Genomic DNA, 26216 nt, shown 5'->3' with positions numbered 1-26216 from the left:
CGTGTAATTAAAAAATTACACATGCAAAATAATATACAGTCAGTGGTAAACTAAAAAGCTCAGTAATAAACACAAAACAGCAATGTTTAAATGTCTTTATGACATATAGCACAAATTTCACAATCTATGGAAGATTTAAGATGGTTTGGAACAAAAAGGAACTACTATAAGGGAGAGATTTTTTTTGTAAGTCTGGACTTGGATCCTGAAGTTTAGGTTTTTTTGGACTTGAACCTCCAGTTCAGGTCAGGTCCGGGGTTTAGGTATGCAGTACTACTTACATCCCAATGTGATACTGAAGAATACAATTTAAATTTTCACAATTTCACAATTATGTCATGTAGTTCTAACAGAACATGATGTCTTTATTTTTGCCATAACACATGATGTAGTTATGGAGATATTTGCCTTTGAGTGTTCGAATGTATGGTGTCTTTCCAGATTTAACCTCCCTGTTGTTTAACCCTGTAACCACTACGATTAAGATGCCAAAGGGCCTCAGTAAGGGAAAGGTTAATGTGAAATCATGGCTCAATGAAATTTTTGTGGTAGATTCGCTGTATTTTCATATGAACTCAATTGCGTGGCTTCAAACTTGTTGTATTGGCAGAATGACCAGGGTTTTTTTTTACATTCAGAGAAAAACAAAAATTTGAACCTTGTAAAAGAGTGTGACCCATGGCTCAAAATACTGTATTTCTGTTTATTTTTGCAATATATGATTCATGATAAGTGAATTCTTTTATCTTGCCAAATTGCAATTTCTATAAATTTTCTGCAATGGCAACATTTTTCCAGTCAATTGCAGGTATATTTCGAGCCTAGCAAATGTTGGACATAAGTCAGTATAGAAGCCGAAGAACAAAAGTCGATTAATGGTGTAAAATGGTTGCAATTAGAGGGAGGAATGACCACTGCCATGATAGTGCATCTTATTGTTCATCAATAGAATTCTACAAGCATTTAGGGACAGTCTTTCCTCCTGTTTGAATATGTTGTACTGCCATAGATTTTCTGTTGTAAGCATATGAATTATGTTCAATGAATTCTTTTTGTAAACTTGGTCACTACTTCACACACAAAAGCATTGTGCTAGGTATGGGTTTATGTTCATGTGTTTTTTAAAAACTATAGATTGAAACCGACTAAAAAGAACAATCTTTTGTATTGAAATATTACAAGTAGGGTTTTCCCTGTCAAAGGTTTTTCCTAATTATCTCAAATCTACTCCTTTTCATGTTAGACATGCTAATTTTTGTGGTCGCCAGCAACAAGATTCATGAAATGACGGAATGATATGGACTGCACTACAGACAATTTGAGTTGCAATGATTACTGTAAACTCATTTACTTTTGCAGTGGTTTTATTTCATGTCCGGAGGAAAAAGTGATTTTTTATGGTGTTTTAAATTCTCGGTTGAAACAATTCTGTACTACAGTTTAGTAATACAAATTCGCGGTGTCATGAATTTGTAGTGGAGGGGTCATTGCCAAAATAAAACCACCGTAAAAATATCAAGATTTACAGTATTGTTTTGTGGTAGCTTCTACAAAAATGAAACTCAAAATTGTGCATTAGACTAACTTCTTGTTGTTACCAGGATGCAATAACTGCTCAACTATTTCCATCCATGACTTAAATTTTACTCTCCAAGCAGAGGTTTGGCTCTGGCTTGTTTTTGACGTGCTTTTATTTTTAAGGCGTTTTTGTCAACCTTTCTATTTTATCCCTTTTTCTTTATGCCGCTATGCTACATTGTCAAAGACAAGCCAAGCTTGGCGACACAAATAAAACGGGACAAAATAGAAAGCCTGACAAAAACGGCTATTAAAAAACACCACATCAAAAACAAGCGAAAGCCGAACCTCTGCTTGGAGGGTAGACTCATTACTGATCAAACGTCAGGTTATAGGAATTCTGTTATGTGTTTAATAAACATAGATGTATGCAGTGCACTCGGAGGGACTTTTGCTTCCAACTGGCCTGGGGAAGTAACAAGAACAGAATGGTACAATGTAGCAATGTTGAACTAATTCACATATGGCTCAATCTGAACATTGTACTGAAGTAGTGGTAGCTTTGATAGGCACTAACAACATGATTAAGAGTTGTTGCACAGAATCCCTTACAATAGACTCACTGAAAAACTACAGAATTTCTAATTTTCTCTACCTTAACAGCTTTTCAAGCAGTTTATTGTTGGCAATACTTTGTGAGGTAAATCACATACCTGCACATAATGCATAAAGGTATTGTCATTGAGCATGTTCAAAGGCTTTGTTTTGGAGCACCGTGCTATTGTTAACATGCCACGACATTGGTACACGTAAGACTTTTTTAATATGGCTGAATTGTTGTTTAACCTGAGTTGGAAAATACTGCAATGTTTTCCAGTGATCATGCCTTGCCATATCAATGTGTTGAATTAAAATATTGATTGTAAATTCATGTGTATTTGCATTTCTTCGTTGTGAGTTTCTTGATGAATTTACATGTTTTACATCATCGATTGATCTGAGTTAGACATCCCTGAATACTACTCATTTCAAACAAAAGACAACAGAAAGGCACACTTTAATATGTTTATATCATATATATTGTTGATAAGTCACTATCTTTGGGATTTGAAATAATAAAGCTGAACTAGTAGATAAACATAAAAAAAGTCTGTTCTTAAGTACACAGTTTCAGATGGTGAACAAAATTGATTTTAAGTTTTCCTCCCAGCATTCTGTTTTGGTTTGAACTCCTACTAGAAATGTCATGGTTTACGTTAAGAATCCAGAAACAGGAAATAAATAGGTGTGGCCAAATCTATTCTAGATGTTGTGGCGGCGTATTGGCAGGGTGTATGACCCAGAGGTCCTGGGTTTGAATCCGGGGTCCCCTGACACGTCCTGTTGATGTTGTGCCCTTTTTCCTCACTTCACTCAGGTGAAAATGAGTACCTACATGTAGCTTTAGTTAGGGACGTTCTTCGGATAGGACGTTAAATGGAGGTCCCGTGTTTGAGGAGAGCCAAACTCGAGCATGTAAATGAACCTACCACACTTTTCAAGAGTATGGGTGGGTGGATCAACTAAACCTGTCTGGATATGCAGCTTGTACTGTTTACTACAAACCTGGTATGTTACGCCATGAGGCAGTTTATTGGGTATGCAATACAAACCAAACAGATTCTTCATGTGTGCATCCCCAGTATTCTCATTGCCATACTCGCAATCCCACACCATTCTCATTCGTGTGGCATCATGTGGCTCAATCGGTAGGGTACCGGTGAACCGAGAGGTCCCCAGTTCGAAACCACTGGTATGCCCTGATGTTGTGCCCTTCGGAAAGGCACTTTACACGACTTTCCTCACTCCACCCAGGTGTGAATGGGTACCTGAATTTGGTTGGGGAAGGTTGTACTGAGGTCACCTGCTGGCACCAAATGGCAGCCGCCCAGACCCTTGCGACAGTTCCACAGTGCAAGTGTGGAGCAAATATGTATCTGTTGTGTATTATGTGATTGTAAACCCTGCATGAATTCAGCATTGGCCGCCATTGCACAGGTAATTTCTGTCCAATAAAACATTCATCTCTAACACCGTCATATCACCACAGTGTGCCCTAAGACAGACACATTTAAAAGAAGTGATATTAAGGCCTTTTCAAGAATGTCTTGAACACCTGGATTTCTGATCAAAGCGTGCATATAGCTTTGGGATTAATACTGGTCCTGAATTCATTTTGGTAGATCCTTTTAAATGTTTTTTTAAAATCTAATGTGGCAGTCTTACTCGATCGTAGGAATACCAGGCAAAATCATATACAAGAGTCGATGTTACATCTACGTAAACTTCCTCGTGCAATTCATTTCAAACAAGTCAGAGACTTTGAAAAATGAATAAATCTGAAACACGACCCTCCAAGATATTCTCTGACGCAAACAATCTGCACCATTCGACCAATGAATGGAGAAAGGCGGCAGACAATTACTCGTATCATCCACGCAATTACTGTTTTTTGATGCCTCTCATTACCAGAGTGCTAAAAATATGTCTGGCAATTTGGTCGGTTACCTTTCATCTAGATTTCAGACATACGTCGACAGCGCTTGATCTGCGCGGCATGCCTGATTGCAGTGAACACTTTGATTCTACCGTTTTCATCTACTTGTAGAATAATATCATTATATGAGCCTTTAGCACCTAAGAATTGTTACCACACAGGATATTAATGCAAAGCAATATGGGTTAGAGGGAGTGTAAAAATGGTGTGATTCTAGATCTATTACAAGACGTTAGTACTTATTTCATTGGAAGGTCCTCCCCCAACCATATCGTCATTCCATTGACGTAATGAATATATTAAATCAAAATGAGTTATATACAGGCTTTCTTGTATCGAAGTTGGTAGTAGCATGGTTTTTGTATAGTTTTTACCTGTGAATTTGATGTTTTTCATAGTTATGTATGTTGCGGACTTGAGGCTAGTGAAAAGGAAAGTGATCTCGAAAGTTTAGCTGACTGAAGAGCTAATCTTCCACTGGTTGTGGCAGAGAAGACAGACGTTATGTACAATATTTACAGGTTCATTGTACTGGGGAAATTTTTATAGCTCTTTTTGACAAGCACAACGCACACCTTTCCAGTAGCGTGCATGTCGGGTGAGGGACAACAGCCAGGATTCGAACTCCCAACCTCTTGGTCCAGAGGCCTAGGCAGGGTTGCCAGCCACTGGATTATGCATGCTACTGTACTATAATTATGCATAGTGACAAACTAATATGTCTGATTGCAGTTCTTTCCATGGTTTCCATGTCTAAAAGGATGATTTTGTGCTTTAAACTGGCTTAGACGTCAAAGGTTCGATCAGTAGCATTTGCAGTGTACGGACAAAGGGACAATTTTAAGTCCTTCAAAAATGCTAATTTATAATCCTTTTTAATCAAATTGAGTTGTCAGTTTACAGCTCCCTTTGTGTAAATGCACACATTACTTTTTGTGGCTTATAATTACTTGGTTATGTTACTTTTTCTTCAAGGGGCATATTGTAGAATTTTGGCACCAAAACTGGAAACATTTACAACAAGACATTTATTGTAACATTATTGCACACTGATACAGCCACAGCAAGCTTCAAGACAGTTCTATTGTAATTTTCAGCATTCTACGGAGAAAAAGGCAAAGGCAACAAGACCACAACCGTCCAAAATGTACAAATGTGGGCCAATCTTTATCTAGGTTGAAGTACAGGAAAAACACCTACAGTTTTGAAAACTCATGAATAAAAAGGTTTTTATATATAGGCCCTAAACATTAATTTTCTGTTCCACAATCACATACATGTGTGGAAACGTACCAGATGCGTCTTTTTTGCTATTTCGCGACAAATTACTCATTGTGGGTTGCTTTTAATTATGTCTTGGAGATGCAGGTAAAAATATACTCATCAATATCAATACTTTCATGCAACGTACACTGATATAGTATCAAACCAATACCAACCTCGTATTACATTTCAGTGCTATTTTGGGCTTCTCATACATGTACATGTAATTGTCCTGTAGCTGTATATCACACGCACATCCATTATGTCAAGGTTTCGGTAATACCTCCCACAGTTACTCCAAAAAATTGGGCTTGAAATACTGGGTGCCTATGTATTTTGTGCAGCCGCAATTGGAGCTAGCGCTGTGCATTGAATTTTTGACTATGGGTGCACTGATGCACCTTATAATAGATATATTTGTGTAGGGTTATGTGAACATGTTAATGTACTATAATTGTACTGTGTATACAACACACAGGCATTTAATGTCAGAAAAGGTAATAAAACCCTTGTTGTATTTCTTGTCTAAAATTTTAAGTTAGCTATTTAATAGAATTTGGGTTTTATTCAAATTTTTCAAAGCTCAAAACTGTGTTAGCACTGTGTATGTTGACATTGAGTGCCATACATGGTGTACTTCAGTTGTAAAAGGCAAAGATAGTCCTATAGTCTTTTTGAGGCCGTAGGGACAGTGTAATCTCCAAGCAGATCTATCGGTGGCAATGCTGTATCAAAAGGGCCAACCAGTATCCAAAACCTCCTGTACCAACTCTTACTTCTGTCTTTTTATTTGGTTGACACTCTACTCTATATCATGCATACACAAAATTTTTTCTGTTCACCTAGATTCTCAGGTTAGGTGCAACAGTGCACCTATTCCCAAAAATGTATTTTGAGCAATGAACATGAATTCTGCTCCTTATAGTCCTTTGTACCTTACACAGGTACATGGCCAACTCATTCTAATTCTTAACCTTTAGCACACTGAAGTAGCTGTTTGGCACCCAATTCTGTATTGGTTACAGAGTTAGGCAGCAGGGAGAAGGTTAAACGCCATGTTCTCTTCAGGAATTTCATCGATTCCTCACGTTGAAGCCTGTTATGTTCCTAATCTGCAAGTGTAAAATACAAGGGATAAATTAGAATAACATCAAATGATTTCATAAAAAAGGTGATAACAATGCTGAAAAAACTTATTCACACAACACACAAAACCAGTAGCTTAAAATTGTACCAAATTCTTGATCTACAGTATGTTTTACCACTCTACTAACAAAACTGATTTGAGTTTAATTGCATTGAGGCAGTAAAATTACTATAATGATACTTACAGTTAGATAGGCTCCAGACAGCCCTTGTGCTAAACTCTCGACTGTAGGAGCCACCTGTGAACAAAAAGGAAATGTTATTCGTGATGAATATCAAGACCATAATATAGAAGCATGCTCTTCATTTCAAATGACATGTGAAACTTAACTATACTTTCAGTAATGAGTTGAAAAGCGAGGCTTAATATAAAGTTGATCAAATTTTCTAAGGGTTTTCCACACTTGGAGTGACCAGTGTTTTTTCTACGTCTATACAGAGTGAACTCACCCCCCATTAAGGCTGTGTACCGATACACAGTATCAGTATAATACCATGAAAATCATTTAGGTACAGGTCCAAAATACCAGAATACTGGGTACTGTGCCCGCATAAACTTACCCCTCAAATAGCTTTTTGACTTATTTTGTTACAGAAAAAGTGTTGTTACTTTCAAAATTGTCACATTATTGTTCAGGTACAGGTACAGAACAGACCTGTACCTATAGAAAACCTCTGTACCGGTGCCTGTATCTGAACCTGATGCTACATTTAGGCTTAGGAAAAAAAACTATCTATTCTATCTATCTATCTATCTACATGTATGTATCTATCTCTCTCTCTCTCTGTATCCTAATGCAGTCCAGTTTTCCATTGCTAAAATATGTTTCTTGGACCACTACGGCCAAAATCTTTTTAAAAAAAACAGAACCTACTGACCCTAATTTTTTTAGGGCTGTAACCAGAAAAAAACTTACCAGAATTTTTTTTTTTCATATTATGAATCATAAATTTTACTCACCCCTCGTACAGCCTTGCCGAACTGTTCCAGGTTGTCCAGCCGGCTGTCAATGAACTGCCAGGTGTCCTGGAAGTCAGGTGACTGGTCCCTCACCAGTACCAGCTGTGCCGAGGTGTACACACCGGCCAAGGTTACCCGCTTCGTGTACCAGTTAAACTGGAAAACAATAAGGTCCTGTGGTTAGAATTTGGGTCGTTAGTAATGAGAAATAAACTGTTCTACAACTCACCGGAATTTTTGACTGAATCACTCAGTCTTCATCAGTTAGTGCTATAGACACCTAAGTGCTGTAGACATGTGTGACGTCATCACTGGGTCAAAGTTTGTCTGAAGTTGGTACCGCCCCCCCATCCAGATTGAGAGAAAGTAGACTTCAGACGAACTTTGACCACTTGGGTCACATACTGTAATTCTTGGGTTTTTTTCACTGTAACTTTATGTTCACAGTTTTCATAGTCACCTCTGTACCGTGAACTTATCATCACCGTGAAAAAAAACTGTTGTTATTTTTTATGATTCCTTCACACATCCGTTCTGTCAATCACTTGCAGCCACCGCGAAGTCAAAGTTCAGGGAAAATGACCATTTTCCTTTCACCTCAAAATTTTGCTACCACGAAGATGAATTTAAAGTGAATAACAGTAGCTGATGAAGACCTGGTGGTTCGGTCAAAAATTCTGGCAAGTGAAATTTTTTTTAAGGTCCCTATTTTCAACACCTATTTGCTCCCTCTACTCAGGTGAAATGAGTGCCTAGCTTTGGTTAGGGATGTCCTCTTACTAGTCTTAGATGGGATGTAAAGCCTCAGGGATGTAAAGCCTCAAGCATGTTAAAGATCCCACTGCACCAAGGAGATTAACTCTCACGATAGCATCCACTATCTTACATCAGTGACCGAGAATGATTCTAAAGGCATGTGAAACTGACATCTAAATGATTCTCTGAATTGATATGTAAATGAGTTAAAGAAGAAAGTCAAGTAGCTCCTCTTAGCCTTGTGGCACCAAACTTGTATTGTTTATGGGATTAGGCAGCAGGGAGAAGGTTAACTAGTGGTTAGGAATGGGAACTTCATGTACTTACATCAGCAGACCTGTCCCCTGCATGGTACCACATGTCGTCCACCAGGCTAGAGAGCAGCTTCAGAGAGTCTGGGGCACAGTTGGGCTGGGCCAGTAGTGACATGGCCTAACAGTGATACAATGACATTATGCACAGTCACACACTTTTCAATCTTCATTTCAATAAAACAATATTATAGACAAGTCATAAGTGAAATGGCCTTCCTGAATTGCGCATTTCATAAGACATTACAAGGTCATACACATATTCTTACATCTGTGTCTGTCTGAATAAGCTGATGGCTAATGGTGTAGAAATGAGTTAGAGAGTCTTCTGCCCCTAGCTTTTGGAATGGATCTGTTATGTAGGTTCTGAACACTCAGTACACACACATCAGCACCAAGGCCAAAACCAAAAGTACTACTTTTTGTACTACAAATATTGTCTGTAACTGCATAATCATATTGAACTTGGTAGTGGCCTGAGATAAACCTATCAAAACAGCTTATCATATTTACTTTATGGCTAGCCTAAAGTATTTTGTCTTACAGCATAAAGTATTTTGTCTTACAGTTACAAAGTTAATCATTGGAAAGATTTTCATTTCTTTAAGATGATTCTTCATTAGTAATGATGATACATTTGTGAGACAAGCCCTGAGCACAGTTAGTGCCTACCTGCGGCCAGTTGTCCACATATGGTACAATCATCCTGAGACGTGTCTCCATGGCGTCTTTGAGGAACTCTCGGGTGTGTCTGCGTCTGGAAGTAAAGGAGTTTTCGAATATGATCAAAATATATGATGCTTCAATCTCAATTAAATTAAGTGTCTTCAGAATAGGGCTGTGTCTTAATACTTGTACATGTAGTATAATACAAAGCAGAAGAAATGATTCCAAGAAATCTAAGCTGTCATGCAAATGTATAATTATGTTAAAGTTATTAATTGGAATACACTAGAATTAACATGAAGAAGGGTGAAAATCTGCAAAAATATGGTATGTTTTATTTGATGAGTTAGGGTAAGGCTTGGTAGGGTTGACTTGAAATCTAACATATACCAAGTTTGGACTGGTGATTACTCAGACCCCGCTAAGAAAATATGGCTGATTTCTTGTTTCCTGGATCGTATAATATATGCCAAATTATAGAAACCTGTGATGTTTACCCATCAAAGCATGCTTTATTTCAGTTTCACCCTTTATGTGAATTTCAGAATGTTTCAGTCCATTCCAGTAAATAGTTGGACCCGTAAGTAGTGGTAGTGAGTTACTCACTCCACATGCCCCTCCTCCACCTGCTCTGTCTCCTGTGCCATCTGCTCAGCAAGTTGTGAGTTACAGATGCCCACAAAATGCAGGGCCAGGTCTCCCCCACCCCTGGGGAACATCCCGTGGGACACGGCGGGGAGGCCCTCGGTCTGAGCGGCCTCCGCCAGGGCCTCTACGCTCCAGCCATGGGAAGGGACGAACTCCAGCGCAGCATCCAACAGCCTCTGTCTCACCTCAGACTCTGGGATTTCCTCCTCCATGTGAGGCTCTTCTGTGCTGTAAACATTAGAATGAGTATGATATCGTGATGATACTATTAGTATTATGACATTTATGACACGCAAAAACAAAAGAAGAATTCTATTTTCAAATGTCATAGAAATGGCATCTCTCTATGCAGACAACATACATATACACAAATGTATAACTCTTATTATAAGTTATAACTGTTATGTATGTCATACCTGGGCCAGAAAAAATGTCTGATACGGGTGTTCCAGACTGGGTGATAACTTTGGGTTATCACATGGGCTTCCATAGAATATTTAGAATGCAATTCGAGTGCGCCGAGTGCACCACTATCGAAAATTCGAAGACTGGATTGGAATGTGCGGCTGTTACAAACGTTCGAGGACACCAACTTTTCTCAACTTCTGGCGCATTTCGCATTGAAATGTATGTTTTCTCGGTTGGAACACTGTGTATTCCTCCGGCCGATCCCACCCGCGGTTGGGCTGGTACCTTAGGTGGTACGGAATACCCCGTCTTGTATTCTATATGTTCTATGTCATTGTGTACCTTTCCTCAGACGTTTGTTGTTCATTCTGTGGGCTTGAGTCTCCCTGATCTGTTTTTGCACATCTTAGGATTGAAGATGTAGAAAGGGGTCGACTTCTTCCTGCTGTGGAAAGATCATAAAGGTGAGTCAAAAACTTTTGTTTAGTTATCTATATTTGTTACATTATTTGCTCATTACTCATGATTTCATTATCAATTTCTGTATTCTGCAAATGCAGAACTATTTGCGGTGGTTTTATGTTCGCGGTTTTCGCGGTGAACCGCTTAACTTTTTGCCCACGGTGGCACCTATGTCTGAAGCTCTACTAGTATTTCAAACACGAACTTAAAACCACCGCAAACAGGCCATCTTCTCACCACCGCGAAATAAAAAAACATACGAACTTAAATGCATTTACAGTATAGTATATTGAAACGTATAGTATACGTTTCCATTTATGTTATGCATTTATGTACCATTTGTCCTATATGTTCTCTGGCCCCCTTAGAAATCAACAAGTTCTATTGTTGAAGGGGCCACCAAGATCTAATAAATAATTAAATAAAGTTGAAGTTCATGAAATGCTGTACTACGATGTACGGCTGCATATGCATAACGTTACATAATTTGCGTTGTGTAATAATTTAGGTTATGCAAGGAAGGTCATGCCTTGGACTATACTTTCTCCAGTTATGCAAAAATAAGCTAAGGTCGTTCGATGGCAAGTCTCTCCTTGTGTCAGGAGCTCAATGGAATCCCCACAAGTTATTTGAGCAAATGAAAACATGATAAGCTTGCAAGAGCAAAGTCTAGATCTGGTTTATGATGGAAGATGTCAACAAAACTCACATGCATGCAAAAATTATGTAGGTCAAGGAGGAAAGGACAATCGAAAACCAAAGGAACGAAGAAAACTACACATTTCTGTGACTACTGTATGTGCCTGAGCTATCCTAGAACATTCTACATCCCGTAAATCTGTGTAATTCTGCTGGAATTACCTGTTTTCAGCAGTGAACTTGTGGAAAAACACACGATTCTGATGAACCGCAGCGCCATGTTTTCGTCCACCCAATCATCCAATCACGACGTGCATCATAGAAAGTTGCGGAGACTTCTTACGGCTGGTCTTATTGGCCAAATGTATAAACAGGCGTCTTTGGCAGAAATATATTTACGCCTTTATCATTAGTAAAACGTACAGTCTTTAAAATTTCAAATCTTCCTTTTATTAAATAGTTTTATATAGAATAAAATACACTTATAGGTCATATGTAAGACAATCTTACAAAATGTACCATACTGATAATTTTCATAAGGGCATACTTGAGAGCACTATTTTTTCGCTGCGTTGGACACCCTAAATGAATGGTTGAATGTAATGTAGGAACACACCCCGCCACTTCCTTTTTACTCATCTAAAACTTACTGGAACTGCCAAGTTTTGACCTCACAAACGAATGTGACCGTCTCTAGCTACCCCATTCACGAACCGGTGACGCTTTCTGGTCCGAGATTTGGCGCTACACTTGAAGGAGGGGGAGAAGAAGTCTTGCGATGGCGGCTCAAGGAAGCCGGGTTCCCCAAGACATCTCGGGTAGGCTCCTTGAACTATTTAAGATTTCACAAACACAGTCGTGACGTTTTCCTTCATATCATAGACAGGAAGTTTTAACGAAACCTGCCTTTAAGAGGGCGTGATTGTTTGTACTATTAGATTTTCTGATGTTCCTGTGTTGTTGTTTTTTTCAGAGAATGTTCGAGGCGTTTTGGGGAAAGGGGTAAAGATTGGAATGAAGAAACTGATCAGGGTTCAAACAGGCAGCAAGGAAGAAACGAAAGTTTTGGTGAGTAGACATCTTCCTGTAAGCACTTCAAGACTTAAAGGAGCTCTGCACTGTGGAAGAAGAAACTTGCAGACGAGTTTTAGACTAACATTCCTTTACATAATGAGGATCACACTGTTTGACAGCTCCGCCCCTCCCCCCTGGGTGATCAGTTTTTCTACTGCCCCTCCCCCTCATCCAAGGTTGTGTGCATATCCCTGGGGGTGGGGTTACGTGTACTTGATTGTGTTTAGTTTATTGTTTATTTTAGGCTCGATGGCCCATATTGACAAACACATACACATAGGCAAACACATCTAGGAAATATTGCTAAATTATGCCTTTATCATTTGTAAAATTTGTAGTCTTTAAAATATACAATCGTCCTTTTTAAATAGTTTTATATAGAATAAAATATATCTGTAGGTTTAGTTTATTTCCCAACACTATTCAGTAACAGGATGTTAACAATTAAGCCAGTATTTTTCTTTTGTTTTCAATGTGAATCTCATGATTATGAAAATTACATGCAAAAAAGGAGTTTATTTATTCCTTGCATCAGCAAAGTTGAATAACTGTCCATATTTTCACATGAGAAGAAGACAAAGACAGTCATAACAGTTTTGATGCTATGCAAACAGTAATGATTGTGATTGTATGGTCACAACAACAAGACTGCCTCAGGGCAAAACAGTTTATAATTTAGCACATATGGCGTATGTCAGGTTGTCTTACCAATTTGAACTAAACTCTCTTAATTTTGCAGTAATCAAACATGACTGTGTCATGTAAGTTTATGGTTTGTCCGTCAGACTTTTTGGAAATAAGTATCTTAATCTAAATGTCCACTTCACAACAGTTTGTTAATGTTAATTTTTGTTATGATGTTTTTCACATTTTCATGTTTTATTATCATTGCATACTGATATCAAACATTGATATCAATATCTACAAAATTACTTTTTTTTAGATGTAGATTCCCATTATGATTAGCCTTGAATGCAAATAGCTTTGGGGCTTTGACTGTATATTTGTAAAGTAGATGTGAGTCTTGTGTCTGTTTTACATTTGTTTCTATGTCCTCTAGATAAAGAAAGTTTGTTACCGGTAATCACATACAGAAACACTAAATACTATCTGTTGATAGAAGACAATTCCAATATGCTATGTTACAGTAGGTACTAGATTTTTATTTACTTAAGTGTAAACAAGACCATTTTATTTATAAAGATGAAATAGAAGCTTTCCTTCTGTCCTGTCCTTGATTGATCACAATCTTATGACACTAGCTATCATTATGAATAATCCGTCCTGACACCTGTTGTAGATACCATAATCTGATAAAGGTGTCAAGGATGAGCAAGCACACCTTTAGGTGTATATTCACTAACCAGAGCCTATTTCTGTATTGTCTCCTTTTCCAAAATACTGTACTGTCTTATGTTTTGTAAAAATAACCTTCAGTTTGTCAAAAAGTGTTCCATAGCAAATCTCTCATATACAAATTCCTTATATGTTAGACACAAAGTTTTGAAAGCCACATTGATACTGGTTTTCTAGTAAGTTTTGTTGATAAAACATGTACATACTTTTAATGGGAGACTCTATCATGAGGGTCTGCATGGGGGTGCCGAATGCTTTACACTGAATTCAGAAGAACCCCCTATGTATTATGCTAAAACTTAAGGAAGGCAATTACGCAAAATCTGGTCGCCTAGCTACGAATAACATGTATGTGCATAAGACAGCTTTCCCTACAAATTAGAGGAAATTACGGAAAAGAGCATGCAGACCCTCTATTATGTACAGAAAACCCCCTGATTCTGAATACAAGGCTGTTCTGAGTTTATTAGTCAGAGAATTCCACTTTTCCCATGAGGCCATGAGTGAATACCAATGGTATGTGGCCAGTCAACCAATCTGACAATTGTGACTGATCTCCAAGCAGATGTTAGGCTTCTGGCTAGCCCTTGTTTTGCTGACATGCTGAATTAGGGAGTTTAGCAAAAAAAGAAGAAAAAACGTCAGAAAAAATATGGGTCTTTCGTGCACCTTGGGTTGATGTGTCCAGAAGTTGTTGGGTTTTTTCCGAGAACTTTATAGAGTGGAATTCGTTGCCTCCAAGAACAGTAGGGACATCTTTAGTTTGATGTACTGTACAGAGGTTAGGTGCAGTAAGATCTGTATAAAATATACTAATAGAAAAATCCATGTCTGTTCTGATTGAAGTTTCATGATACTGAATTTACTGTGACCTTTCAGTAAATGAGCTAGGAGGGTATGGTGATGAGGTCACAAAATATCTATAGAAACACCGATGATATCATTGCTGTAAAAGGTTAATTGTTTGGAAAATTATGCATATTTCATGTGCAACAGTGTAAATTAGATATCATAGCTGTATGTATGCCCTTTGTTTGCATAATTCATGTCACCATTTATAATGCGTAACCTGTAGTGCTGTACTACCCTGTTCAGAAGAGATAGTATGCATGATTATGACTTGTTCAATTGGAACTCATGTCTAAAGTTTAAGTTGGGTGTGTTTATTGTTAAACTTGGATAAAGGTAAACTCCCATTCATGGTAATGCAACATTGTCATGGTTGGTATATGGTTGAACTTGGAAGATATCAGGTGCTTCAAGTTCACACAATACAAAAATATATACCACATCTATTAAAGTAAATGATGCTCTTTTATCTGTCATACCTGGGCTGCGATAATCTTTGCTGCAGATGTTCTGCATCAGGTTATATTAAATTCTAGATTATCACATGGGCTTCTACTTTTATCACACAGGCTTCCATATAGAATCAATTGAACTGTGCGAGCGCCTTAAAAATGGGCCACTGTCTAATTGTCTAACATTCGAACAAAAATTTGGATTCGTAAGGTAAGATACAACACAGTGGTCGGGCTGGTACCTCGGGCGATATAGAATACTAGTACACTGTGTTGTATTCTCTATGTACAAACAAGTGAGAGATTAAACTTTTTTTTCAAAGATAAGGAAATTTTCAGACTGCCCCCCCTTAAAGTTTCTAGTTGACCAGCCCATAAACACCTTTGACAGTCAATTTGTCAAAAATGCCCTTGCTATTCCATCTAACCACCTCGGTATTTGTAGTTTGGAAAAAGCTAGCCTTCAAGAGTAGACGCCTCTTCGGTTCATGAAGCGAATTCCTTCCTTGAGTTGCAACGTCTGGTATGCCGCGTTATCCTTCAGTACTTTCCACACTGTGTGTAAGTGACACTACCAGACACCTCCATTCTGTGCTCTCTGTCTTTCTAACCTTTAAAGTTTCCAGGTGGTAAACACTTACCATAGATTTATTTACTTTTGCAGTGGTCTTATTTCATGGTACCGGTAGGAGGAAAAGGGAGGTTTTCGTGGTGTTTTTAATTTGCGATTGGAACAAATCTGTAGTACACTGTACAGTAGTCATACATATCTATGGTGTCAATTGTTTTTGAACTTGAGGGGTTACTAATATAAATAAAACTACTGTGAAAATTTCAAGACATACAGTACCACTAGATACAGTACCACTAGATAAGATTACAGTCCAGCTTTAGAGTGAGTTGTACAGTGTCGTTTCGGCTCCACCTTTTTGCAAGTCCAATGTTAGAGGAAGCTGTTTATAAATGCTGCTCATTTTGGAAATGTAGGTGTAAAATTGTGGGAAGCATCAAGTTTAGGTGAGACCTTTTTTTTCTCACATACTATAGCTAGTACTGAAAAGTCAGTGTATGCCACAATTGTAAGGTATATACTTTATATTATTTACCAAGCTTTTTAAACTTTTTTTGGAGTTTCCCTTTTGTCCATACCCTTGCAAATCATTAAAGCATTTAGTAATACTTGGTTTATTTTAAACTGTTTCGAATCAACAGAATGTTGTCAATTTATGCTAAATAAACGAGCACTAGTCTTTTTTCCAGTTTCCCTTTTGTTAAAATGTAGCAAAGCTATTATATCTGACATTTCTGGTTTGTCAAAATTAGGACCGTAACTTAAACCCCTGACCTTAACACAACAATAGTTAACCCCTGCTGACGTACACACCTTTAGAGTTCACCTGGCTGTAGAGGAAGGATCTTTCATGTTTACCTTTTCTCAAGCAGTTTCTTAAGTACTTCAGGTGCGTACTATGACTTAGAAGGCACTTTGAACCATGCTTTCTTATGCAAAGGTGGTAAATTGCAGGTAAACAAAGTGATATCAGCATTAGTTGCCAGAAGCAGATTTTAAGTCTGACTTCCTTGTGACAATGGCATTTGAGCAAACTGACACTTCCTCATATTGGGTTGTATATTTTCTGTGGTATGTAAAATCCTACTTGTATGCCTTCGGTAAACTAAAATATAGGTGTAGACATATTGTGATGTTTGTTTGACATTTGTAGATTGCATTCCTTGTGACAATGGTAGTTGAGCTAGCTGCCACTTCCTCATTATGTACATGTAGGGTTGTATATTTTCTGTGGTATTTATTAAGATGTTACTTGTTTTATATAGTATCATGCTTTAGGTATTTTGGTGTAGACATTGTGATGTGTGTTTGAGATTTGTAGATTGCATTCATGTAGAAGTGTCACTATGTAAAGCTGTGGCATTTGGGTTCTGGTTCTACCAAGGAGGTTAAATTTTTCTACACATTGTCTTTTCTCATACCGGTCATGCATTCACTGTAGATGTTTTGTGTGACCATTCTGTTAGTGTTAGGGTCTGGGTGTGTGTTACATTTACTGTACTTGTCCTAAGGAAGTTATGTGGTTTTGCAAAGTTGACTACCACGCACTTAACCTTTAGCACACTGTAGTAGCCATTGGCACCCCATTCTCTGTTGGTTACAGAGTTAGGCAGCAGGGAGAAGGTTAAACTAAACAGTACAATGTCATGTACAATAGATGTAAGTGTGGTGTTAACCTTCTTCCTGTTAAGCTTAAGCCTTTTGGCACAAAATTTGCATTTGATATGTAGGGTTAGTCAACAGGAAGAGGGTTAAGATATACATGTATGCATTTTGTTTTTGACAGGTTATTTTTAGAAGTGGCATCAAGTTCAAATGTAGAAGAAGGTATTTGGGTTGTTGTAGAAACTACCATTCCGAACTTGCTTTCTACGAAGAGAGTTTGTCTGGTACAGGAAGACTATATATATAGTCTCAACCACAGTACATATAGACACGCCCTCCAGCAAAAACTGTAGCCAGTTCCAGCCAATGTATATATGAAGAGTAATTAACTGTGAACTGATTGTCAAGTCACTCTTTGTTATATCTGACTCTGAGTCAAATTGATTTCATGAATGGTTGGCAAGTGATGTCAGACACACGTACTTGTAAATGAGTTAGTTGTAGCTGACGCAACAGGCTGACCCCATACATGTGGCCCCACCCACTACGTCAAATTTTAAAACAGAAACATATAATATAGTAATGCGAAAAGGTTTCACTGAGATTCTCGCTTGAATTACTGAAGTTGCTTGGTGGACATCTAGAAAAGTCTTGGTCAGGCATAACTCTTTATGAATATAATTTGATAAGCTGTCAACAAATTTATTTGACAAAATTGTGAATGCTTGTTTATGAATACATTGTATTTATCTTGTGTACGGCTAGAAAGTCAGGGCTATATTCTGCAATATTTCTTAAGGCAATTTTTTTTCTTTTCAGGCTTTATCACAGTCCAGAGCTTTCATCTTGTCAGCAAAGGTGCCTTCAAAGGTAAGAAATCAGTTTGAAATTTAATTTTACAAAAAATTCTGTGAATTACAGTATCAAAATAAAGGTGGTATAGATCCTTGAAGTTTAATTCTTTTCCTCCAAGTTTTTATGTTTTTCTCTTAAATCATATTTTCACTCAAGTTTTTACTTTTTACTTTGTCCTTTTATATTGACTTTGTTGATACTGAAACTAGATTTCGGGAAGTACTTACAAGTGGTTGCAAAAGAATGCAGAAGTCAGGTTGACAGTCAAACAGAGAATATTGACTTTTGCATTCCTATTCAGTCTAGTTAACTGCTATAACTGGTTATACTGGCAGTTCTGAAAAAGGTCATATTTGATGCATAGAATTTAATTTATAACTAAAAGATCTAATGATTTTGTAACAACTAAGATTAACATTTCTTGAAAATGAAATCATTTATCTGTAGCTGGTATTGATAACAGTTTAACATCTCAGCTTTTCCATAAAGTTACGATTTAAAAGAAAAAAAAATTGTTTGCCTACAATAATTTGATTTGTTGTTGAATTGCTGTCTGCATTAATGTCATCATTAAAGTCCCCAGCTTTATATTGATGACCTTACTTATATGGAGATTTAATCGTTTTTATGTCCTACCCCACAGCTGGAGTCCAGTTTCCACTATCTGAACATACAGAGCATCGCAAGTCTGAAGACAAAACAGGTGGGTAGTCAGTATGAGGAAAAAAACAACAGTCTGTGGCAGTGTGTGTGTGTAGGGAACACACGTCCATGTACATGTACTGCACGGCTTGAAATAGTGGGTGTATGTGCACCCAGTGCACCCAAAATTGGAGCTGTGCACCTAATTTTTGACTGTGGGTGCACTGGTGCACCTATATATTTTTGTAGCCTATAGGTTTAAGGTACTATTGTACACTAGTATACAGAATATTTTTGAAATGTAAGTATAAAAAACAGCATGATAACTTTTTGCTATTTAATGTATTATTTGTTTGAAATTTTGAAGTTAGCTATAGAATTACAGATTGAAGTTCTTAAGAAAGGCAGCAGCGTTAAACTTTGTAATTATGTTCTGAAGAACATTCAACTTTATTTTATCTGGTGCACCCAAAATTCTTTCTGTGCACCCAGTTTTTTGAGTTGGGTGCACCAGTGCACCTATTCCCAAAGATGAATTTCGAGCCCTGATATTTGTATACTATTATACAATATCTATGTGCACTGGTGCACTCACAGTCAAACATTAGGTGCACAGCTCCAATTTTGGGTGCACAAATTTTAAAGTGCATAATGCATTGAGACTGGCATGTTCCTACTTAAATATTGTGCTCTCTATTTACCCTCAACAGTTTGACTACCATTTGTTGGTACCACTTTTCAGGAAATGTTTTAAGAAGGCCCAATACCACTTGAACTTAAGAAACAAAAAACATCCTCATAAATTAAAGTGATGCCAATCATTCAAGGACTCATGATCAGATAAACAGACTCAGTTCCTCACGATTAACATTTCAAGGTCATTAGTCTCTTTGTAGCCACTTGCCGCTACTTTTATTGAAGGAGGAGTTGACCTTGAGAGTTTGAGTGAGATCAGTCAGTTAGATTTATGACCTTGGCATGCAGGGGTTGGTTGGATTGTTATCTAGAAATTGATTATTGTAATATTTAACTAATATGATCAGAAGAACAGTATGACTAGTTTGGAAAGATACTGAAAATGCAGAAAATTCCTTTGAGACAGACTTTCAAGTTGATCTGTACTTTTAAAAGATTTCAAAGAGAATAACTGTCTCTCAGTAAAGCATGTTCTTTCATTAAACATACAAATTAAAACTCTATAATTATTGTTCATTAACACATATGCATTGACTTTTAAGACTTGATGTTCATTTAAGTTTTCAGGCTCTGTATAGTACATACATACTTAGTCCCGTACATGAGTATCACTTAATATGTGTATAGAACCTGAAGGTAGCAAGTTGGTCTTGTGGTGAGGGTTGTTGACTTAGAATCTTAAGGTTTTTTGGTTCGAATACCTTGCCAACCCTATTTTAATTTGTATCCTTGGGAAAGGTACTTTAAGGTTAACCAGTTATGCAAAGCAAAAAGAAAAAAAAACATTCTCAACCCTTCCCACCTCTTTGCTACCCTTCATACTGTATAACATTACAAGAGCTAAAAAAACCCATGACCATAGCATGTCCAGAACATGTAATATCAAAACAAGCTTCTCTCCCGGGCCAAAAATCTAATCATCCCAAGGTCTCAAGAAGACCTGCCCACATATTAAGTATCAAGACATTTCCATCCAGGCTTTCTAGAGTTACTGTGTTCACACACACACACACACACACACACACACACACACACACACACACGCAGACAGACACATGAACGCTGAAGAAACCCTAACCTTCTAGATGAAGGTAATAATAATCAGCTGGGAAGGAAGTATGATGACGTATATCTTCTCACAGCTACACATCGAGGCAGAGGACAAGAGAAACATCTTCAAGCCCATTGAGACAGAGGATGCTGAGCACATTATAGGACACATCGGGGTCTCCCTCAAAAGGACCTTCCCTGACATACCCAGACCATTACAGTAAGTAACAACATACAAGGTGTGTCTTTTCTACAAGACATGGTCTGGCACAATTTGTTATAATTCGTATAGTGTAACATGAATGATATCTGGAACTTTGCACAATACTTCTAATAATTGCTACCTTTTCCAAGGATATAACGTTTTCTCATGTTCGCCTTACTATTCAAAAGAAGTAATAAATGTAAGAATATGCATTCCTACCATTCAATGATATTATTGCAAGATACCAGTGTGTATACAGTTTACCAATCTCAAGCAGATACATGTATATTGGTTTGGCTGGTTTAGATCATTTGTTGGCAGATATAGGGCAAGGTAAATGCAGATATACAAAATCCCACAAAGGAAGTCTTACGAAGTACTTAATACTTACTAAGTATTTAGTGCTTTGTAAGACTTGCTTTTCAATAGTCTTATTGATACGTCTGTTTGATTGTAATTTCTGACTGACTGACAAATATACACTAAATGTACTTTTAATCTTAACTGTGGTCTAATCTCAGAGCACAGTAATAGTACTAGTGTTTAAGAGAGAACTAATAAGTTGAAGTTGTTCCTTTTCTGACTGTACAGTACGCTGCTCCCCAGTCTGCTGATAGAACCGTCTGAGCGGATGAAGAATGTGCAGCGTGCAGTGGACACCATGGGCACCAAGGAAAAAGGACCCTGTGGTAGGGCTTATATGTTTTCTTCTGTTTTTGGCATCTACTTGTCGTGAATGCATGTTTACAGCTTCATAATGTACAATGAACAATATTCATTCCTCGCGCTATGGTCACATTTCCAAACCAGGGCCCGACATGGTTTGAGGGAATGGAAAATAAATGTGTACATCAAGAAATTTACTCAAACTATTATGCTCGTAGCTATTTTTTCAACATATCATACTTTTCATTCCTGTAAACTCCTCGGCTGGGCCCCTGTTTGTAAATGTGACCATAGCATTAGTTGACACTGTTTAGACAGAATTGAAATTCTGAGCACTGTGTTGTACATGTACTGTATTCTGTTTATGTCATACCCACTCAAAAAAAAAGGTCTTCATAATGTACAATATTCGGTCCTTATTTGACAGTGCTCTCAGACTAATAACTGCAGCTAATAGTACTGTGTTGTATTTATCATTTATCAAACCTACCCTATCAAACCTTATCCAACCCAGGTATGATTTAATCATATTCAGGTATGACATAAATCATATTAATGGTCATATTAACTATCTGCTGTTTCAGGTGGCTTTTCTGCCATGTACACCTGCATGTGTGACTTCCACAACCTGCCTGTCAGAGAGGAAGTCATCTGGGTAAGTGGGGAATACATCCTTTCTCCATGAACAAATGCAATCAAAATTATAATATTAAGATTTAATAGAGAGTAGTTTAGCAGCTCAGCTCCTTTTAAACTGAATACGTCTTCAACAATGCCTCTTGCATTTTCACTAAAAGTGTTTGCGGAAACGCATGTTAAGTGAGCCAAAAAATAACAGGAACATATGCCACTGAGTAATAGGTAAAGGGGTCAAACCGTAGACTGAGGACAAAGCATGAAGTTAGCTAGTGGTACAATGTGGCTTTGCTATGGCTCACGTATTGAAACAAGCACACCGGGTCACCCCTACTCTTCTTGATGCATGTAAGTATGTTGGGTTCTTTCATGTGCAGAGGTTTGATGCTTGATGTCCAAGCCAGGGCTGACCCTAGGCATTGCTAGGGAAAAAAAAAGATCCCATTTGTAAGGTGGATACAGTGAAACTCTATTATGTATTCTTGTTCCCCTTTTCAGGATGTGGACACCATCTACCTGTCCCAGGCCAACAGGGAACTCTGTCTGGATGATTTCAACCACATGGACAGCAAGTAGGTTTGATCTTTAGACCCACTATCCTCTAACTTGACTAAGAGTTTGTGACTGCAGAGTTACCAAAGATTTGACAGATCGCACAACCAATTTCATAGACAAAGAATGAATTTTTAAGTGTTTACTGTGTTTTGTTGTATTTTAAATCATCCTTTTTTTGCATCGTCCATCAAATTCCAATTTTAAAATAATGGGTCGCAGAAATACAATTTTGGTCGCCCAGTGATCTCCGTCTAGTCAAAGTGGGGGCCTTTGTGTAATGGCTTTAGCTAATTATAATAAGGAAGTGCCCTAGATTTCCTAATAAGGGCAGAAATGAGAGGCCAGATGCAATACCATTGTAAACAGTTGTAGGAAGTGAAAAAGTTGCAATGTGGGGTCATTAGCATTTTGTAGTTAGTAGAAGGAAATCTTTGCGTTCAAGCTTCTTTACCTGTCTAACTGACTTTACTTCTGTAGGATACCTTAAATTAAATCACAAATAGCTAATATAATAATATTATAATAATAAGGATGCCGAAATGATGAATTGAATATGTCTAATTAAATGTACAGTCACTGTCAGTGGTTAAAGTTAACAAAGATGTTTCTAACTGTGATTATGTTATGATGGTTACAGAGACCTGGGTCCTATCATCTCAGCACTGGAACATAACACCTGGTTTACCAAGCTGTCATCTTACCATACCAGACTGGTAAGTATTCTGATGTGTTGTTATACATGAATGTCTGTTGACATGTGGTGGTAGCTTTAGATTTATGTCCTAAATGAGTCAGATATTTTTTTAAGTCAAGGACATGAACAAGAACATTGTGCACAAATGCTATATTTGAACAACTGCTACTTAGTTTATTCATCATAGTGAAATTAAATTTACATATGCAAGAAAGCAACTGGATCGATTTTTGTACAGTGACATATCTTATTAACTGGCACGGATGTCTAATATTCATTTAACTTTTAATGTTTGTTTTCAAACTGTAACATTTTTCTTTCATTGGATATTGTAGAATGTGATAATCATTCATTTATTTCAGGACTGACAATATCTCCTTTGCTAATCAAATTTAAACTTATTTTTTTTTTACTTTAATAATGTTTTTAAATTTTGTAACCTTGTCATGCCCTTCCCAGGCTGAGCACAGTGAACCCTTGTGTAAGGTGATGAAGAAAAACACCAAACTTGAGGAGCTTGTCTTAGAGAATGCTGGTCTTAACAAGTAAGATGTTTGTTTTTGATTTTGATCTATAGAAAAAAAGATTAATGTAGAGCGTGCTTACCAGGTCCCCATTTTTAGGATCGAATGCCTGTTGGAAGTGATTTTCTTGTTGATTCTAGTAAGAGCTTTGAACGATTTTCTATCATCACAACCCTAAAACTCTTGTCACTGATCATGATGTTTTCGTCACTATTGATTCGTTTTCATCAAACTGTGTGATCCTGTGAATTGCATCTAAGTTTGCGTTGATTTAATTTTGCGGTAGAGTGTTCTCATTGGCTTTTGTTCACCAATAAAACAAGGTGATAGTAGGGCAGAAGAAAGGACATTAGTCAAGCATTTTTACGGTGGTTTTAAGTTCATGATTGTTCAAGATGTTACCGCAAAAACTACAAACATTAAACCGCTGCAAACTTAAATGCATTCTTATAATGATCATGCAATGCAAGAAATACTTCTTAGATGATATTCCTCAATTCAATGCAAATAAAAGTTTTATACAGAAAAAATCTGACACCAATTTTTCTTATCTCGCAGGGAGTTTGCCAAGCACATGGCCACGGCGTTGCTGTCCAACACCAACATTGCTCTGCACACTGTTAGCCTGTCGCACAACCACTTAGAGGATAGGGGTAAGACAGAATTTTCCTTTCATTGCCTTGTCTACATATATGAAAATTCAGTATATAATTAGGTTTTCTTAAATGTCCTTGAGTAGATTTTTAGGGTCAGTAAGGTTTTAGCGAGCCCTTACCTTGGAAAAGCAATCTAGTGAAATTTGAATATCTCATTGAGAATTGGAGAAAGTTTTATTTTCCTTTCTTATAAGAAGAGGCTTTGCAGGCGACTTTATGTATAAAATTATCATTTTATAGCTATCGTTTTAACTAATAGTTCAATGTATGTACTATGTCAACTACCAACACAGATAAACTTTCATGCTAATTTTTATGTTCTTCACATTTTCAGGAGTGAATGCGATCAGTGGACCCATCTGTAAACTACCCAGAGGCCTTCAGCACCTGAACCTGACAAAAGTTGGCATGACTGCCAAAGGTGACTGTTCCCTTCTTAACCTTCTCCCTGCTACATAAATCTGTAACCAATATATTGAGAATGGGGTGCCAAACGGCTACTTCAGTGTGCTAATAAGGTTAACGAGTCAAAACTGTGAAAGTGACCACTTCTATTTTTTTTATAAGAGCCACCTAGCCAATGTGACCACTTTTTGGTGGTCCCTTAGGCCAATTTTTCCCATTGAAATAAGCACTGAGAATCCTGTCTGTAGTGACCACCTGTCCACACAGACCAGATTTTATCGGTCCCCTGAGTGGTCTTCTTGGGCGGTTTTGTCTGTATATATGTTTCAGATTCAATTCAAAGGCTCAGACTATTATCTTTGTTATATATTTTGTCTGACCCTTACCTCATGACCTCAATGAAAAGTGGCCTGCAGACCGATTTGAGCTCATGAATAAACAAAGTTTCAAAGAAATGTTATTAATTTGTAGACACATTTGTGACCACATCCTTGCCTCTATGTCACATTGTGGAAAAAGAAAATGCTCATATAGGAAAGGAAGATGACCAGTAGATTCGAGATTCAAGATGTATTTATTGAAATGTTGCAGTGGAGCACTGATATTACATTCAATTTACAACGATTAAAATCATCAACTAGAGCTAATATTTCACCTCAATATTGTACATTAAGAATGGTATAATGGATGCCCGATTATCCCCAGTAGCCAAAAGGTTATCGAAATGTCAGCAGGAAAAATCTCTTTGATTGTGCTGCTAAGAAATCAGTTTATGATATTAATATTCACATTTCATAATTTTTTTCAGGTGTGAGTCACCTGGCCCTACAGTTGATGTCCACCAGCCAATCTCTGAAACAGCTCCACCTAGCAGACAACATCTTCAGGGCAGAGGACATTCTGGTATTGCAATATGTTTTTATGCCAAGTTGTTACAGTTAGTGCTAAGCTCTGTGATCATGACTAAACATACTTGTCACTTTGACACTGGATATTCGGAAAGCGTAATAATTATGTGAAATAGCTTTACAAAACTTTGAGTATGAAAGTAGATAATTGATAAATTGAAGCTTTATGTGGTCCTTTTTGGATCCCTCAATACAGCTAAATTTATTCATAAAGTGAAAAGTGACTTATTGATAAGTTTGTCCTTGTTGTCATAAGTCTCCTAACCCAAGATCTACCCGTGTGTAGAAATTTGCTGTTAGTTCGTATTACTAAGTTTCATGTTAGTTGCATTGCTCTCAACACTTAGGACATATGCATAGAATTAGATGATGCAATATGAGGATGATTAGATTCAACATGCATTGTGTCTCATTCTTTCAATCAATAGAAATAGAATGCTACAATAATTGCTATTTCCTTTTTTTTCTTCATGATCTACAATGTGTTAAATGTAGGCTGAAAA

General features: G+C 37.4%; 2 protein-coding genes across 2 annotated transcripts in view; one reads left to right on the top strand and one right to left on the bottom strand.

Annotated features, from left to right (window-relative positions):
• Positions 1-5063: 5063 nt before the first annotated feature.
• Positions 5064-11669, bottom strand: LOC136437877 (ubiquinone biosynthesis protein COQ9, mitochondrial-like). Its single transcript, XM_066432448.1, has 8 exons — positions 11537-11669; positions 10556-10658; positions 9764-10033; positions 9164-9248; positions 8508-8612; positions 7425-7580; positions 6649-6702; positions 5064-6429 (listed from the first exon to the last, which is right to left on the bottom strand). The coding sequence occupies exons 1-8, from the start codon at positions 11592-11594 to the stop codon at positions 6391-6393; spliced, it is 870 nt and encodes a 289-aa protein (XP_066288545.1). The 5' UTR covers positions 11595-11669; the 3' UTR covers positions 5064-6390.
• Positions 11670-11900: 231 nt separating this feature from the next.
• Positions 11901-26216, top strand: part of LOC136438396 (F-actin-uncapping protein LRRC16A-like) — a 43143-nt gene continuing 28827 nt past the window's right edge. The window contains exons 1-13 of the mRNA XM_066433166.1: positions 11901-12132; positions 12288-12382; positions 18041-18091; positions 18720-18779; positions 20557-20684; positions 21261-21358; positions 21920-21990; positions 22470-22543; positions 23164-23239; positions 23680-23765; positions 24303-24397; positions 24735-24821; positions 25614-25708. Of these exons, the coding sequence (XP_066289263.1) occupies positions 12093-12132; positions 12288-12382; positions 18041-18091; positions 18720-18779; positions 20557-20684; positions 21261-21358; positions 21920-21990; positions 22470-22543; positions 23164-23239; positions 23680-23765; positions 24303-24397; positions 24735-24821; positions 25614-25708 (1056 nt within the window). The 5' untranslated portion in view covers positions 11901-12092. The remainder of the gene's footprint in view (positions 12133-12287; positions 12383-18040; positions 18092-18719; positions 18780-20556; positions 20685-21260; positions 21359-21919; positions 21991-22469; positions 22544-23163; positions 23240-23679; positions 23766-24302; positions 24398-24734; positions 24822-25613; positions 25709-26216) is intronic.

The sequence above is a fragment of the Branchiostoma lanceolatum genome, chromosome 7 (genome assembly GCF_035083965.1).
Source record: "Branchiostoma lanceolatum isolate klBraLanc5 chromosome 7, klBraLanc5.hap2, whole genome shotgun sequence".
Classification (NCBI taxonomy): Eukaryota; Metazoa; Chordata; class Leptocardii; order Amphioxiformes; family Branchiostomatidae; genus Branchiostoma; species Branchiostoma lanceolatum.
The sequence above is the reverse complement of the archived record's forward strand: the minus strand, read 5'-3'. Positions and strand labels throughout refer to the sequence as shown.